Source organism: Akebia trifoliata, chromosome 5 (assembly GCF_017979445.1).
Source record: "Akebia trifoliata isolate Shusen 1 chromosome 5, ASM1797944v1, whole genome shotgun sequence".
Classification (NCBI taxonomy): Eukaryota; Viridiplantae; Streptophyta; class Magnoliopsida; order Ranunculales; family Lardizabalaceae; genus Akebia; species Akebia trifoliata.
The window spans coordinates 1,871,220-1,886,430 of record NC_141379.1 but is presented as its reverse complement, the minus strand read 5'-3'; the positions used below and the strand labels follow the sequence as shown (position 1 = coordinate 1,886,430).

Below are 15,211 nucleotides of genomic sequence, written 5' to 3'. Positions count from 1 at the left end.
GCATTAATAAAAGTTTGGTGTAGCATTTTAGGCATTTCAGAAAGATCCATCCAAAGCCTAACTCGAAAAATCAAAACCACCACAAACAAAGAACTAAAATAAGCAAGATCCACACTTGGAAACCCTAGGTGATGATGTCACACGAGCAGAATAGATCTTCTGAGACAATTTTTTTAGCGAGTACACGTTAAGGAATTAGAATCTACACAAACATTTTCTTCCACAAAATCCCTATTTTACTGTTTAATTTTTTTTTTATTTTATACGAAGATTTCGTGGTCATTTATTACATTTTTGTAAATAACTATTTTGGGATAATGGTGGGTCTGTGATTGAGAAGTTATAAGTAAAACGTGGAGTGGAATAGTGGTTCTCTTTCAAAACCATGCCAGTTATAGGAGAACGTCCCCCCCACTCCCCAGGAACATCTCTTACCATGACAATTTAAAGTACTTTAGAGTCTTCTTTAATTTTACAAACAATACCCCTCGGCCATTTCACCACTCCAAAGCAAACAAAAAAAAAAAAACAAAAAAAAATTGTGCCATGACCAACCCAGACAGACCGATAACCATCAACTTCAGTTCTGCCCCAATGCCGGGATGGGAAAAAAAAACCCCCACAGGAGCACCTGACCAGCTTCATTCACATTCTAATGATTTGTGATACACAATACATAGGCTGCGAGAAGTGCCTAATTTAATCAATTTCACCTTCCTCCACATCATTCATCAATGGATCCTCAAAACATTTTGGCTCGCCTTTTTCTTCTTCCTCGTCTTCCTCCTCGTCCACTTTTATGTATAAGCCAAGTTGCTCCAATGGGTTACTACTTCCAAGGAGCTTGAACCCACCCATACCATCTTCTGAGTGATTCGGGCTTGTCTCATCTACAGAGCTCGGTAAATTCTCGACAGAGGCAACCCTAAGCATTTCCAAGTCTTCCAGAAATTGGGAATTCTCATTGATTTCAACAGTCTTCTCCATCTGCATGCATGTATATACACCCCCGGAAGATGTCCATGTTTAAAAACTGAAGTATTACTGGCTTCTCCAACATCAACAAAACAAACAAACAAAAAATCTGATATTTACCTTCAGCAATGCCAAGCGCGCTGCTTCTCTCTCAAGCTCCCTCTTTCGTTTGATTTCAGCTGCAGCTTTTGCTTCATCCTGCCTACGAGCATCTTCCAAAGCTTTGGCTTCTGCTTGTAGCCGAGCTTTCTCTGGAAACAAAGTAGAAAAAAAAAACATATAAACTTAAAACAAAATGCAGTTAGCATAGATCGTAAAATATTAAAGTTTGATAGGTTAAAAATCAGAACCTTTCCTTTGCTGCCTTTCAAGCTCCTCCCTCTCACGACGCAGTTTTTCAGGATCTCCCTTTTCACCCTAGACTCAGCATATAAAATTGTACCCAATGACACTCAGACAATGAAAATGAGAAGGTACAACTAGGATAATGTTTAACTTTCGTGTAACCCACCTTGTCAAGTGCCTTTTCTCGAGCTTTGAGGATGGTGTCGGCAAAACGTCTCTTTAATAAAGCTGCACGATAGAGCTTTTGTGGGGAGACCTGCCTCTCAGATGGAGCACTCTCCCCTAAAAATATCATAGCAGAGAGGGTGAGACAACTTGCTCTCAAAAGATTTAAACCCACCAGCAGAGAAATTTTCTTCAGCGATAATCATGCTTACCCTCCTCTTGACAACTATCTGCCTCAACGGAAACAGGCCCAGGGTGGGAAGTCTGCTCAAGTTGATCCAACCCACTAACAGATTCTGTATGTGTCCAGGGATAAATTACATTAATAACATATTGAGTACTTTAATATGAAGAAGGGCACGTTAATCATTCTACTTCACTATACAGGCATGGGAATGGGATAATATATATATATATATATATAATATATATATAGGGGAGGGGGGGGTGGGGGCACTCACGATTTCCATCGTGGGGATCAACATCGTCACTTCTTTCTCGATCTAAATTCTCTCCAGAACCTAAGGTTTCCTGTAGAGGAGAACAAGAAAATCAATACTCATACCAGCAAAAAAGAATAGGTAGCTGCTGAGCGAAGTGAGAGAAAAGTGATCATACAATATTAATCTCCCAGAAAACTACTACTTGTCAACCAAGGGAACAAGATCAATTATGTGAATTTATGCAGAACTCCTAAATAATGGGAAATACCTTCATCCTGGTCACTGGAGATGTAGATTTACTACCATCTGATTCGCTGTCAGAAGAACTACCAGAGTCTGGATCACCAAAACAGTCTAAAATTAACATCAAAATAACCAAACAAATCCACGAAAATCAAATAGTTGGCAAGCAGCAAGATCATGCAGCTTCTGCAATGTTACAGTAACCCAACTATAGGCATGCTAACCTTTGCCTCAGCAGGATAGATAAATAAGTTTAAATTTACACCAAACTAAATTAAAAGTGGAAGCAGAAGCAAACCAAAAAAAAGTAAAAAGAATGCCTCTTGAACAACAGAGACCAAAAGGAAAAAATAATAATAATAATAACTTGACTCAATGACCGGGAGTAACACAAAGGCCACATCACACGCACCAAATATGTGAAAAAGCATCATCCTTGTTTTCTTGATAAATAATAATAAATAAAAAAGGCATCATCCTTGATGAAGTTTTAATCCTTGTTTTCTTGATAAATAATAATAAATAAAAAGGCATCATCCTTGATGAAGTTTTAAAGCAATATAAATCATAAGCTGCCAAAAAACAAAACTTTGAGAGCTCTCATTTTTATCTTCTTTTTAGAAAAAAAAAAAAATCTCTATGTTACTAAAAGCTGCCAAAATAATGAACCTTAACAGATCATCCCAACAAGAAGATCGAGCATATTACATTTTGAGCTGCTATACAGGTGATGATATGGCTAAAGTAATCTATTGATCATCAAGTACACTGTGAAGTTCATCTCAATACAGGTAAGAAAAGCAACATATGAGATAATAATTAGGCCGGTACTGTAGATAGATTGCACTTCTCCCAATGCACAAGGAGCTTGAAATTGATTAAATATAAGTTTAGATATGCAGATACTCCAATATAATCAAAGATACCTACACAAACATGATATTCCATACCAATACCAGATGCTAAATTAATAATAAAGTTACTATTTGCTCACTTCCTGTTGTACTTCAAATTGTTTTGTCGAATCCTAACAATTTCCTTGGTTTGTCAACACAAAATACGAACAGTTTCGTAAAAAATGATACTATTAGAAAAATAGAAAAATCTTCTACATATACCATTTGGAAAAACTATCTACTGTTCTAGAATTTTCAACTAAAAATAGGTTTTTTCGACTAGAGTTATTGTTGATTGAGCAAAACTGAGTAGAGATGTTTTTTTTCTGGTATAAGTATAAATTTTATTGGATGAGATGTCCCTCCAAACAGTACAAGGAAGAAACCATAACAAAACCAAGCAAAAGCTAAAGAAACACGACTACCCCCCCTCTCACAGATCAAAGCTCCACCCATCCAAACACAAAATCCTCGAAAAAAAGCCTTCAAAATATTTTCTCAGTTTACACCAAAATAAGAGTAAGCCCAGAATCTCTAAAACCACCTCTCTAGTCGGCTTCTCCTGTCCCAAGAAGACCCTTCAGTAATTTAACCCTAGCTCTACCGGCCATCGGATCGTTTGGGGGAATTCCATTGATGTGGAACTTGCCTGCTACTTTGGCTTTGGAAAAACAAGGAGCGGTCTTCTCTGATTAGGTCAACCCTTAAAAAAACAACTATGGTTATCATCCTACTGCATCTAAATCAACAAGTAAATTAGTAAATTAGTACTTACAAGTTACCACTACTAGTGTAAAAGAGACCAAGTTTCACCAAGGCATCCACAGGTTGACCACGACTAAACTTGCTAAGTAGGGAAATACTGTGATTAGTGATACCACAGACCAGGGATCGGAATCCAATCCCACCACTCTTATAACTATCACGAAAAGGAATTAGGCAAACATGAATCACTTCCCAGATTCAGATACGGGAACAACCATAAATTTTTCCAGTAAAACCAAATTTCTCTCTTCAAATAGCTTTAAAAACTAAATAGTTCTTTTCTTACTAAAAATATTGAAATTTCAGTGTCACAAGCTTCTATAATGGAAAGAAAATATAGAAGATAAAGAAATACCAAAACAAACAAAAAACAACTAGAAGAAGAACCTGAATTTCTACTGGAGCTACTTGAACTACTACTGTTTCTGTTGGCTGTATCTTTTTCTATCTCCACGGGAGGGTAGCTTGAGATAGGAGGATCATTCCCACCGATATCTACATCTTCATCAACTGGGTCATTGCCTGTAGACATATAAAAGACGAGAAATTTTTTTTGATAAGTACAAAGATTTTATATATAAAAGGAAAGAAATAGTTACACAGGAGGTATAAAAGATGAGAAAATGACTGGCCAGGAGAATCCACTTGGGCCCAGTTTGGATAGAAAGTAACTAGGAAGAAATTTACTTTGGGAAAAAATAGCTTTTAAAAAGTAAAAAAAAGGTCTTCCCTTCAGCTTTTTAAAAAGTTTGTATTTTTACTTTTAAAAGTAGTTTTCTAAAATGAATCCAAACTTACTTTTTTAACTTTGAAAGATAAAAAAGTTATGTTTTTAAGCGTATCCAAATGGGCTCATTGCATGATACAAGTATTCTGTATTCATAAATGACACTATAAAGAACAAAGAAAAATAAATAAAAGAGATACAAGTATTCTGTATTCATAAATGACACTATAAAGAACAAAGAAAAATAAATAAAAGAAAAGAAAATAACCTTTGCAAGGTTGCATTGATGAGTTGCTAAGCCCCGAGTCATTCAAAATCTGTGTTCAAATAATAGTACTGGTCCTAAGCACAATGAGGCATACAAACCAAAACAAATATAATAAAACAGTAAAAAGGATTTGGAAACTCAAATAAAACAAAGATACCTCCATTTCACAACGCTCATATCCTGTTAGCTTTTCTTGTTTCCCCTGTAAATGCTCATCCACAAGCTTCCGTAACGTCAACAATGCATCATCGCTAAGATCATCAATATCAACCTCAATTTCATCCTCACCGGTTCGATTTGCATTGAAACTATGCTCTCTCAAGAAATCAATAATATGTACTGGTAGTTCTGTGATCAAAGACTCCAAATCTCTGCTCAAATTATGTTTATCCTCATCTGTCATGACCTGCTTCACAGGGTCTAGCTTAACCTTACTGTCCACTAAAGAGATATTCCTCTTTTTCGCCATTGGCATCGGTTTAGCTGCCTTTGCTTCTTTAGAAACACCTGACTTCTCAGGGACTGACTCGGAATCAGTTACTGGAAGTTTCTTCGCAATAGATTTCCATCTCACTTCGAAATGTTTGCTAAGTGTAGAAGCCATCAAATGGACATCATGTCCGGGTTGATTATAGGTCATTGCATTGGAGAAAGTAAGTCTCACGTCAGCAAGAAAACCAAGGGGGTTTGAGTACAAGCCAGAAGCTAACTTGTTCTTCACCGTCCCCAAATCCATTGGATTCTTAATAACCGTGAAATAATCGGGAATGTTCAACTTCTCTACATCCACTGGAGTGTTGAAAACCCAACCAAACTTATGTGACATCAATTGCTTCAGCAGTGTTTCACATTGTTTCATCAACATCACATGGGATGTGCTTGACAAAGCACCTTGCTTTACGGATTCAAACCTTCCAGAAAGACCACGTTTCATGTGGGGACCACCACTGCTTTGGCCCGAAGGACCCTGTTTCTTTACAGACTCAGATTTCTCAAGTGAAGGCTTCTTCCGGCCATTATCACTAGAAGAAGAAAAGCCAACACCATTTGCAAACCAAATGGAAATTTTCTTTTGTACAATCCGAACATGTTCAAGCTCTGCTCTAAGGTTCCATTTTAACTCCTCTCTCTCCAAACGAGGCATCTTAGACACCGAAATAACTTGTAGAGGGACACCAAAACCGTCACAGTTATCAGCGTTCAAACTAAAATGTTTCCTTTTTGGTGCACGCGAATTATCCAAAGAAGCCATCTCAGTGTCAGCGCGAATTGAGCCACCAAAACCTTCAGAATCACCCATGGTCTCAACTACATGACGATAATCCGGAACAAAACTCGAAGAATGACCTCTAGAGAATTTATGTGTCTTACCCATCTTTGGGACCAAAACCTTCTGCGAGTATTTCTTTGATTCCTTCCGTTTAACTGTAGCACTAAGATTCATCCTTCAATATTGCTATTATGAACAACAGTTTTGGTGTTCCTCAAGAATATCAAAAACATAGATTTAATACAAAATTTGGTCTACCTCCCTTCACAGTTAGATCAAATTCAAGTTGTCTGTGGGGGCAATTTTCTTCAATTTCATCGTAGTTTGTATATGAGATTAGAATCAAAGTGTTCACTAAAAGGAATCAGTAAGGCCGAGTCTGACGCTCAAATTGAGGATTTTAGGTTAAAACCCAATTACATTCCACCTAAGAAAAAAAAGAACAAATTAATGATCCGATCTAGCGATTTCGAATCTAAAAGTCAAAATAAAACCCTAACTTTGATAAATTCACCGATTCTTAGAACCAATTGAGGAAAACTAAAATTAACACCCCCAAACCCCAAATTTGGATTACCTTCAAAACCCTAAATACCAATTTCAGCTCAAATAGCAAAATATAGACCAAAACGAGCGTTAAAAAAAAAAACCTAAATCAGACCCAATCCCAATACGGATAAAATCGTAGATCAAAACGAAGCTCGAGAGAAGCTTTAAAAAGAAAAAAAGATTAAAAAAATGGCGGAAACCCTAAATTGCTACATTACATCCGATACGATACCTGGATCTCGAGCAGAGCCGTTACAAGCGAAAGAAAACAGTGTTCGTTCTTCCCCCCCGCTTTGAGAAGAGAGAGAATCCACACCCCTGAAAAGAAAAAATCACACTAAAGGCTGTCACTTGGGCGGCTTATATATATATATTATATATATAATAAATAATACTCAAATATCGTCCCATCTACTAATAAAATTCTACCACGTGTATATTTGACCTTAGAACCGATCTAACCCGTTGCCCTTCTTTTTTTTTTCCCTTTATATTTTAAGAATGGTAACTGATTTCCTAGGTAACCCTAATGTCTCGCATGTGTTTGGAGTTTGCACAAAAACGCGTCCGCAACGCGTGAAAAATATCTTACGAGATATGGAGCATAGGAAAAGAGAAAATACAACATGCCTGACTCTCTTGACGTGACATGACAAAAATAGTAGATTTATATTCATCGGGATACACAATTGTGCATCCCCATAAAATTGTAATTTTGTATTTCGAGAAGTACAGATCTATGATCTTACTAGAGTCAGAAGTACTTGAAAAAGTCAATCCAAACAGTCCTATGATTCTGGCACATGCCATGTCAGAGGAAGTCGATTGAATATGCCATGTGGGAGAGTCGTTTTATCACGATTCATAAATTTATTAATTCAAACATAAAGGAGAATATGCGAATATGGTCAAGATGATTAACACAAAGAATCTCAACACTGACTAGTCTTTGCATAAACTACCTCATCTAAACACAAAGTCCTCAAAAAAATACACCAATGAATTACGGATGAAATTTACACCAAAGGAAGATTACCCCCAACATTAGGACTTGAAGTCATACATTTTCAAAAACCTTTTATTCTTTCCCAATGACAACCCCCAACAAGTAGCAAACAGAAAGAACCTCCACAAGATTTTCTTCCTCTCAGAGAATAAGGAAAGATCCCAATTTTGAAAAAGAGTCAACACTGAAGAGGGGGTCACACAAGCAATCTTGAATAGGGAGAGAAAGTTAGATCAAAAGGAAATCACAAACTTACAATAATTGTGGTCTGTTGACTCCGCACTAGAATTGCAATGAAAATAACAATTAGGACTTATAAAACCTCGAGATATCAAATGATCCAAAGTAGGAAGTCTGCCAAGGGTGACTAGCCAACAAAAGAAGCGAACTTTCGAAAGAATCTTTCCCTCCCTCACCGTGCAATGTCTTATAGCTCTATCTTTCTCTCTCACATGTTTCTTCTCCAACAATCTCCCATCCAAAAATCATGCATTCTCCATCTTGGAAATCCATGACAATGGTTGCAACACTACTTCAACATACAAAGTTTTCAATTGATATCTTATTTTACATACAGAAATAGAATTTTCAATTGGAATCCCATGGATTGATATCAATTCTACATGCAAAAGTTTCACCTCTGGTTGCAATTATTCTCGATTCTTAAGTGTGTACTACAAGGACTCCATTACCCCCATTTGTTCGAGGGTTATGAGCTAAGTGAGCAAAGAAACACATAGATTTGTAGACAAATGCGATGTGACCCTCAATGCATGTATATCATCAGTGGTCTCACAATCCAAGATTATAAGTCCTCAGGTAGGTTAAAACCATGGCGTTTCTTATATTCCCTTAATTAATTAATGACCTTCATCTATTGAAATTTCCCCTTCCTCCAATGTCAAAATTTTAAGGTATATCCAAAATTTTAAGAAAATTAAATTATTTGTTGTAAAAATCAATATTTAAAAAAAAAAAAAAAAAAAAACGTGAACAAATATGACAATATTTAAAAAAAAGTTCATAAATAAACTTTTTTGAGGGTTTTAGATGTTAGATTAACGAATAGTTTTAAAATACATCCTAAATTTCTTTTACAATTTTTTGCGTTCAACGTACAACTAACCAATTGCAAAGTTTTATGATGACAGAAAAACAAGTCTACCAAGCATTGCAATTGCAAACAAATGCAAAAGACAAAAAATACAAAATTCTACGTTTTCATATTTTTTCGCGGGATATCAATCAAGTCCTGAATAAATCTTTATACAGTACTCAAAATTCATATACAATAATAATCAAATGAACACTCGAATTGAAAATTACGTTCTACTTAATATTAGATTTTATCAATATATCAACAAATCCGTCAATCTAGAGAAAAAAAAAAACTTTGAATTCTCTATTTTATTCAATGACAATTGACAAGCAACGAATTTATTTTTCTTTTTTACTTAAAGATAAGAAAACCAAACTCCAATCTTAATTAGAAAATAACTATGGAGGGAAGGGTTCTAAATTTTGAAGTGAAATGGACACATCAAAGCCTTTGTTTATTTTTTTCACAAAAATGTTTTTGTAATTGTAGGTGATCTGCCATTTGAATTCCACTTGTCACCATGCGATTGGGATGGAACTGTATGTGGATAAAAAATCACTTTGACTTTCAAAATTTCTGAGCAGTGGTTCCATACTTCTTTGACTAATGGGGAATTTACATTTTTTTTATCTTTCGGCCCATGCAGGGTAACATTTACATCCAGCGACCATCCAATAAAATGCCACGTGGCATGAGAACTTGAATATTGGATTAAAGCCATTTTCTTTATGATATTGGAACCCACACACAGAGCCTCATAATGAAACTTGAATCCAACCGGCAAGTACAAAACTCTTTCCCTCCCTCACTGTGCAATGTCTCGTAGCTCTATCTTTCTCTCTCATACGTCTCCTTCTCCAACAATTTCCCATCTGAAAATCATGCATTCTCCATCTTCGAAATCCATGACAATGGTTGCAACACTACTTCAACATACAAAATACAGAAATAGAATTTTCAATTGAGAACCCATGGATTGATATCAAATTCTATACACTAAAGTTTCATTTCTGGTTGCAACTATTCTTAATTCTTGAGTGTGTACTACAGGGAATCCATTACCCCATTTTGTTCGAGGGTTATGAGTTAAGTGAGTAAAGAAACATAGAGATTTGTAGACAAATACGATGTGACCCTCAATGCATGTATACCATCACTGCTCTCACAATCCAAGATTATAAGTCCTCGGGTAAGTTAAAATCATGGCATTTCTTATTTTCCCTAAATTAATTAATGACCTTTATCTATTGAAATTTTTCCTTCCTCCCGTGGACATGTGATTTATTCATTTTTGAATATATCAATCACTTTGAGGGGTTTTGGAGTCGTCACCATTCATATTTGTAAAAAGTTATAAATGACCACCCGATGTCGTATTTTTTGAAAACTATGTCATTTTGGCATTTGATAACTCTCGTACAAATAAGGTACATGAGTCTAACTTTTTATTATAGGTAAAAGGGTCAATTTTATGGAGTACAGAAGGGATTAGGCACCCTACTCCATCCACCGTTAGTGGTAACCTTGGATTCAGTCATTTTTAAAAATAAAATAAAAATAATCGAAAAATCCGATGTGTGCCCTCAAGTATAAGGGATTTTCGATGTTGGTTTAAACCATTAAAAGCACCCTTATTTAAAAATGGACTCTTCGATGACTCAAATCGTTTATGGTGTATGCATAGGTGTAGAAAATGGGATAAGTAGAAGAATGGAAGTTGGAAGGGTGAGAGGGGGTGTTTTATCCAAACCCACCTTGTTCTTTTTTACCTTATCTAGCTTTCTTCAAAGGATGAGTCTTCTTTGACTTTCCTTAACTTATTTGAAAGAGTTGAGAGTGAAAACAATTATGATTTTTAGAGGGCACTTTTTTATATTTTCATTAGGTGGTGAGAGTTGAGAATGAAGGGGTTTTATAGAGTTTATGAGTTATTTTTAGAGGTAAAATTGGGTTAAATGATAGAATGGTGTGGGTTTTTAGAAAAGAGTGTGTGTAAATTGATGGAGATGGAAAAATATTTAGGGAATAGGGGTTAAATGGATTCTTTGTAACCCAAATGGGTCGGATCTTTGAACTCATTTTGGTTGAGGGTTAGGTGGAATGAAATGAATGAGAGTGATTGAAAGGATGTGATTGTGTAAGATGATAATTAATTGGTGATGTGAAAGGGGAGTGGTGTTTGATTTAAGAAAATGAATTGTGTAAGAGGGTAATTAATTAAGTTTTTGGGAGGGTGAGGGAGATGGTGACATGTGTCAAAATGTATAGAGATTAGATGTTTGGATGAGTTGATGGGAGGAGATGAGTGTTTGATTTGAGAGAATATGGGTTTATAGGGAATGATGAGGATAGGTTAGGAGGAGGTGTTTGATTTGAGAGAATGAAGATTTGTAGGGAATGATGACTGTAAGTTAATGAGAGGTATGGGTTGGAGGTATTTGATTTGAGAGAATAGGGGTTTGTATGAAATGATGAGGGTAGGTTAGGGGAGGGTAATGGATTGATGTGATTTTTTAGAGAAAATGTGATAAGGGTAGATTATTGGATAAGGAAGGTGAGTTGAAGTGGTGACATGTATCACACCTTGATGATCATGGTGATTGGTTGTGATGTTAGGTTGGGTTGAGAGTTAGGCTTGGTAATGGATTGGGTAGGTATAGTGTTAGATTTGGGCTTAGGTTGTGGGTTGACTAGGAATGAATTTGGGTCGAGTTGAATAGGCTTGGGTAATAGGTAGAATAAGAATGGATTTGAGGGTTGAATTTAGTGGACTTAGATTTGATTTAATATAGATTGAGGAGTGGAGAGGTGGGTTTTTGGTCTGTTGGTCACGTGAGAGGTCTTGAGCCCTTTATTGAAAAAAATGACGAAATACATTGGATTTTTGAAGGTTTGAGCCTTGGGGGCCATTTCAATTTTGATAGATTTTAGGACATTTTGCGTTGAGGGCCAATCAAATTTGAGTGTCTACACTTCTAATGTCAAAATTTTAAGGTATATCCAATATTTTTTAGAAAAAAAAACATGAACAAATATGACAATATTTAAAAGAAAAGTTCATAAATGAACTTTTTTGGGGGTTTTAGATGTTAGATTAATGAATAGATTTAAAATACATCTTAAATTTCTTTTACAATTTTTTGCATTCAATGTACAACCAACCAATTGCAAAGTTTTATGATGATAGAAAAACAAGTCTACCAAGCATTGCAATTGCAAACAAATGCAAAAGATGAGAAATACAAAATTTTACGTTTTCATATTTTTTACAGGATATCGATCAGGTCTTGAATAAACCTTTATACAATACCTAAAATTCATATATAATAATAATTAAATGAAGACCTGGATTGAAAGTTACGTTCTACTTAATATTAGATTTTATCAATATATCAACCAATCCGTCAACCTAGAAAAAACTTTGAATTCTCTACTTTATTCAATGTTTTTAAAATAACTTTAGAAGGGAGGGTTCCCCTACATTTTGAAGTGAAATGGACGTATGAAAGTTTTTTTTTTTTTTTTTTCACAAAAATGTTTTTGTAATTGCAGGTGATCTGCCATTTGAATTCCACTTGTCACCATGCAATTGGGATGGAACTATATGTGGATAAAAAATCAATTTGACTTTTAAAATATCTGAGCAGTGGGGCCATGCTTCTTAGGCTAATGGGAATTTACATTTTTTATCTTTTGGCCCATGCAGGGTAAACATTTACATCCAGCGACCATACAGTAGAATGCCACGTGGCAAGGGACACTTGAATATTGGATTAAAGCCATTATCATAACATGACACATGTGACTGTTACATAGAGCCTCATAATGAAACTTGAATCCAACTGGCTAGTACAAAACTCTTTTGAACTTAACTTATTAAATTGACTCAGAAACTTTGAGTTGCCGCTCAACTTGATCGAGTTACAATACAGTGTCCCCCATCCAATCATAGGTCGACCGATTTATTGAGAATAAGGGCCCAATATTACTTAATATGAATCACCTTCAAAACCTTGAATCAAGTTTTTTTAATTGAATTTTTTTTACCATGAAATCTAGATGCTTGTGTTGTTGATTGGTGCATGTAGGCCCAACGATTCTTTGTATGATTTGAAATCTAAACATCTATATCTAGTGTCATTTATACGCAAACAATCAATCAGATTTGAGCATTTTAGTTGCAAAAGGCTTGTCCCCACCAAAACAAGATGTTTAAAGGATGCTAGGTTCAAGAACTATCTCTCGATAGCTACAGAAAACTTTAAAGCGTCCAAAATATCGTCCACTCTTTCCTTCATTATCACTCTTTCCTGTCTTACGAGGCACGTGTCAACTCCTCCACTTCTCTTCTTGATCTTCTCTCACAAAGCACAACGACAATATACCAGTAAGGGCACAACAGAGATGTACAAAGTCCAAACTCCAAAGTATGGAAAGAAAAAAAAAAAAAAAAAAATCCTGGAAACCAACCCTGCATCAAGAAATATTACCCTACACACCCATCCTTCTTTCTCCACCTGTCCCTTTGCATGCCATCCATGATCCACCCCTCCTCCCCCACAAACCCACACATCTCTCCTCTCTCTCTCTCTCCATTAAATAAAATAAAAATAAATAAACACAAATCAAAACACAGAGAAGACGAAAAGTTGGCCAACATTTACTTGCAAATCTCTTTCAAACAAATGCTATATCATGAACACATAAACACAAATCAAAGAGAGAAACAGAAAAAAAAAAAAAAAAAGACAAAAAGCAAAAAATAAGAGAATCCTATTGAGACTAAAATTTAGCTCAAAGTCATAAAAGCAGAGAAAATATTTACAATTTTTTCCTCAAGGGTTTTTTTTTTTATTATTTATTTTTATTAGGTGTAGGGTAGATTCATCGACCCAAACTGAGTGCCACGTTGACATCCAACCTCCATGCAAATCCTCCACCGTCCATTCTCCACACATCACAAGGCACCGTCAACGAGTTCTTCTCCTTCCGACACGTATACTGCACCCTAACACGACACGCAAATGCCGGATACGTTACAGGCAAAATCTCTTTCACCACCAACCACACCATCTCTGGCCTTGCCTCCCCTTCTCCATCTTGGTTCACCATCTTGCTGTACGCATCGTTGGTCCACTTCACCCTATTCAAACCGTCGGATATAAAACCCGGACACGTGTCCACCTCCAGATTCTTCATCTTCTCCTTATCCGTAAACCCTAACTCTTTCCCATCCGTACACGCGTCCATCACGTGCTCCACTATAACACACGATCCCACTGGTCTCACTGGCTGCGGCATTACAACCGTCCGATCTGATGCACCTGAACCAGATCCAACCGGATTGTTTGAGTTCAGCCAGATTGGGAGATACACCAACGGCTTATTCCCCACCGTACGATCAAGATCCGACGGTGATCCTAACGCTGGTGTGTCTTTCGGGTCGGGTTTCTCAGGTAAAAGAGGCAGAGTTACAACCGAGTCGTCTGACACACCTTTTCTTTCTTCCGAAACTACCCTTCTTTTTCTATTACAACTCTTCTTACTATTATTATCTTTAACGTACCTCCGCTTCGCTCTCCCACTACTTCTGGACAAGACCTCGTTCGTCTTCACCGGAGATCCTTCGGATACTGACCCACCAAGTCCATCTCTCTCTCTCTCTCTCTATTCCTTTCTCTTTCTTAACTGATACTCGGAGATCTCACGCACTAAATGCAAAACCGGTTTGACAGATACTTATAGTGATAATACGTGCGACACGTTTACAGATTAACACGTGTGCAAGAGAGGATGAAACAACGCAGAGACCTAATTGGTTGAAAGAGAGACGTGGCTTTATCGATCTTCGACAGATCGTACACCCCTCCGGCGTATCTCGCTATGCAGCAACCTCCCTTGCTGTCCATCTCTCTCTCTCTCTCTCTATTCCTTTCTCTTTCTTAACTGATACTCGGAGATCTCACGCACTAAATGCAAAACCGGTTTGACAGATACTTATAGTGATAATACGTGCGACACGTTTACAGATTAACACGTGTGCAAGAGAGGATGAAACAACGCAGAGACCTAATTGGTTGAAAGAGAGACGTGGCTTTACTCAAAAGCGGGGCCCATGTGACTGCTGAAGATACGACGAAAGTTTGGGTTATGATTTGGTGCCAAATGTTAGACCAATGAGAACGCGAGAAGTGTCACCTTCTTTAAGCCTAAGGAAGGCACGTAGATTGACCTCGGGCGGCGTGTAAGGTATTATGACAAAACTTTGTTTTTGGGGGAGGAAGAATTAGGAAGTAGGTTCGAGATTGAGGACACGTGTACGAAGCTGATTTTGATAGAAAGGAAACCTAACGTTTGCGGGATTGCTATTGTTAGTAACGGGAGGATGGAGACACGTGTAGGCTAAGATAGAGACAAGAATCTCGAGTGAGATCGATGACTTCAGCTAGTGACGGTTTTT

General features: G+C 36.7%; 2 protein-coding genes and 1 long non-coding RNA gene across 3 annotated transcripts; 1 reads left to right on the top strand and 2 right to left on the bottom strand.

Annotated features, from left to right (window-relative positions):
• Positions 1–332: 332 nt before the first annotated feature.
• On the bottom strand, positions 333–7,003 carry LOC147400895 (transcription factor GTE9-like). Its single transcript, XM_086441957.1, has 11 exons — positions 6,879–7,003; positions 4,985–6,524; positions 4,828–4,876; positions 4,220–4,354; positions 2,197–2,264; positions 1,947–2,016; positions 1,698–1,781; positions 1,487–1,602; positions 1,326–1,392; positions 1,096–1,226; positions 333–987 (listed from the first exon to the last, which is right to left on the bottom strand). Exons 2-11 carry the CDS (start codon positions 6,269–6,271, stop codon positions 700–702), a joined length of 2,295 nt encoding a protein of 764 aa, XP_086298083.1. The 5' UTR covers positions 6,272–6,524; positions 6,879–7,003; the 3' UTR covers positions 333–699.
• LOC147400896 (uncharacterized) lies at positions 2,524–3,463 on the top strand. Its single transcript, XR_015178288.1, has 2 exons — positions 2,524–2,641; positions 2,702–3,463. It is a non-coding gene; the product is annotated as an uncharacterized LOC147400896 (long non-coding RNA).
• Positions 7,004–13,593: 6,590 nt separating the features above from the next.
• Positions 13,594–14,742, bottom strand: LOC147400894 (uncharacterized). The gene is made up of 2 exons (XM_086441660.1): positions 14,529–14,742; positions 13,594–14,418 (listed from the first exon to the last, which is right to left on the bottom strand). Exons 1-2 carry the CDS (start codon positions 14,658–14,660, stop codon positions 13,636–13,638), a joined length of 915 nt encoding a protein of 304 aa, XP_086297786.1. The 5' UTR covers positions 14,661–14,742; the 3' UTR covers positions 13,594–13,635.
• Positions 14,743–15,211: the final 469 nt, after the last annotated feature.

Coding starts and splice junctions, on each gene's coding strand:
- LOC147400894 (XM_086441660.1), bottom strand. CDS start 14,660: ATGGACAGCAAGGGAGGTTGCTGCATAGCGAGATACGCCGGAGGGGTG. Junction 14,419..14,528: donor TCATCCTCTCTTGCACACGT/GTTAATCTGTAA, acceptor AGAAAGGAATAG/AGAGAGAGAGAGAGAGATGG.
- LOC147400895 (XM_086441957.1), bottom strand. CDS start 6,271: ATGAATCTTAGTGCTACAGTTAAACGGAAGGAATCAAAGAAATACTCG. Junction 4,355..4,827: donor ATCAATGCAACCTTGCAAAG/GTTATTTTCTTT, acceptor ATATGTCTACAG/GCAATGACCCAGTTGATGAA. Junction 1,227..1,325: donor TGAAAGGCAGCAAAGGAAAG/GTTCTGATTTTT, acceptor CTTTGTTTCCAG/AGAAAGCTCGGCTACAAGCA.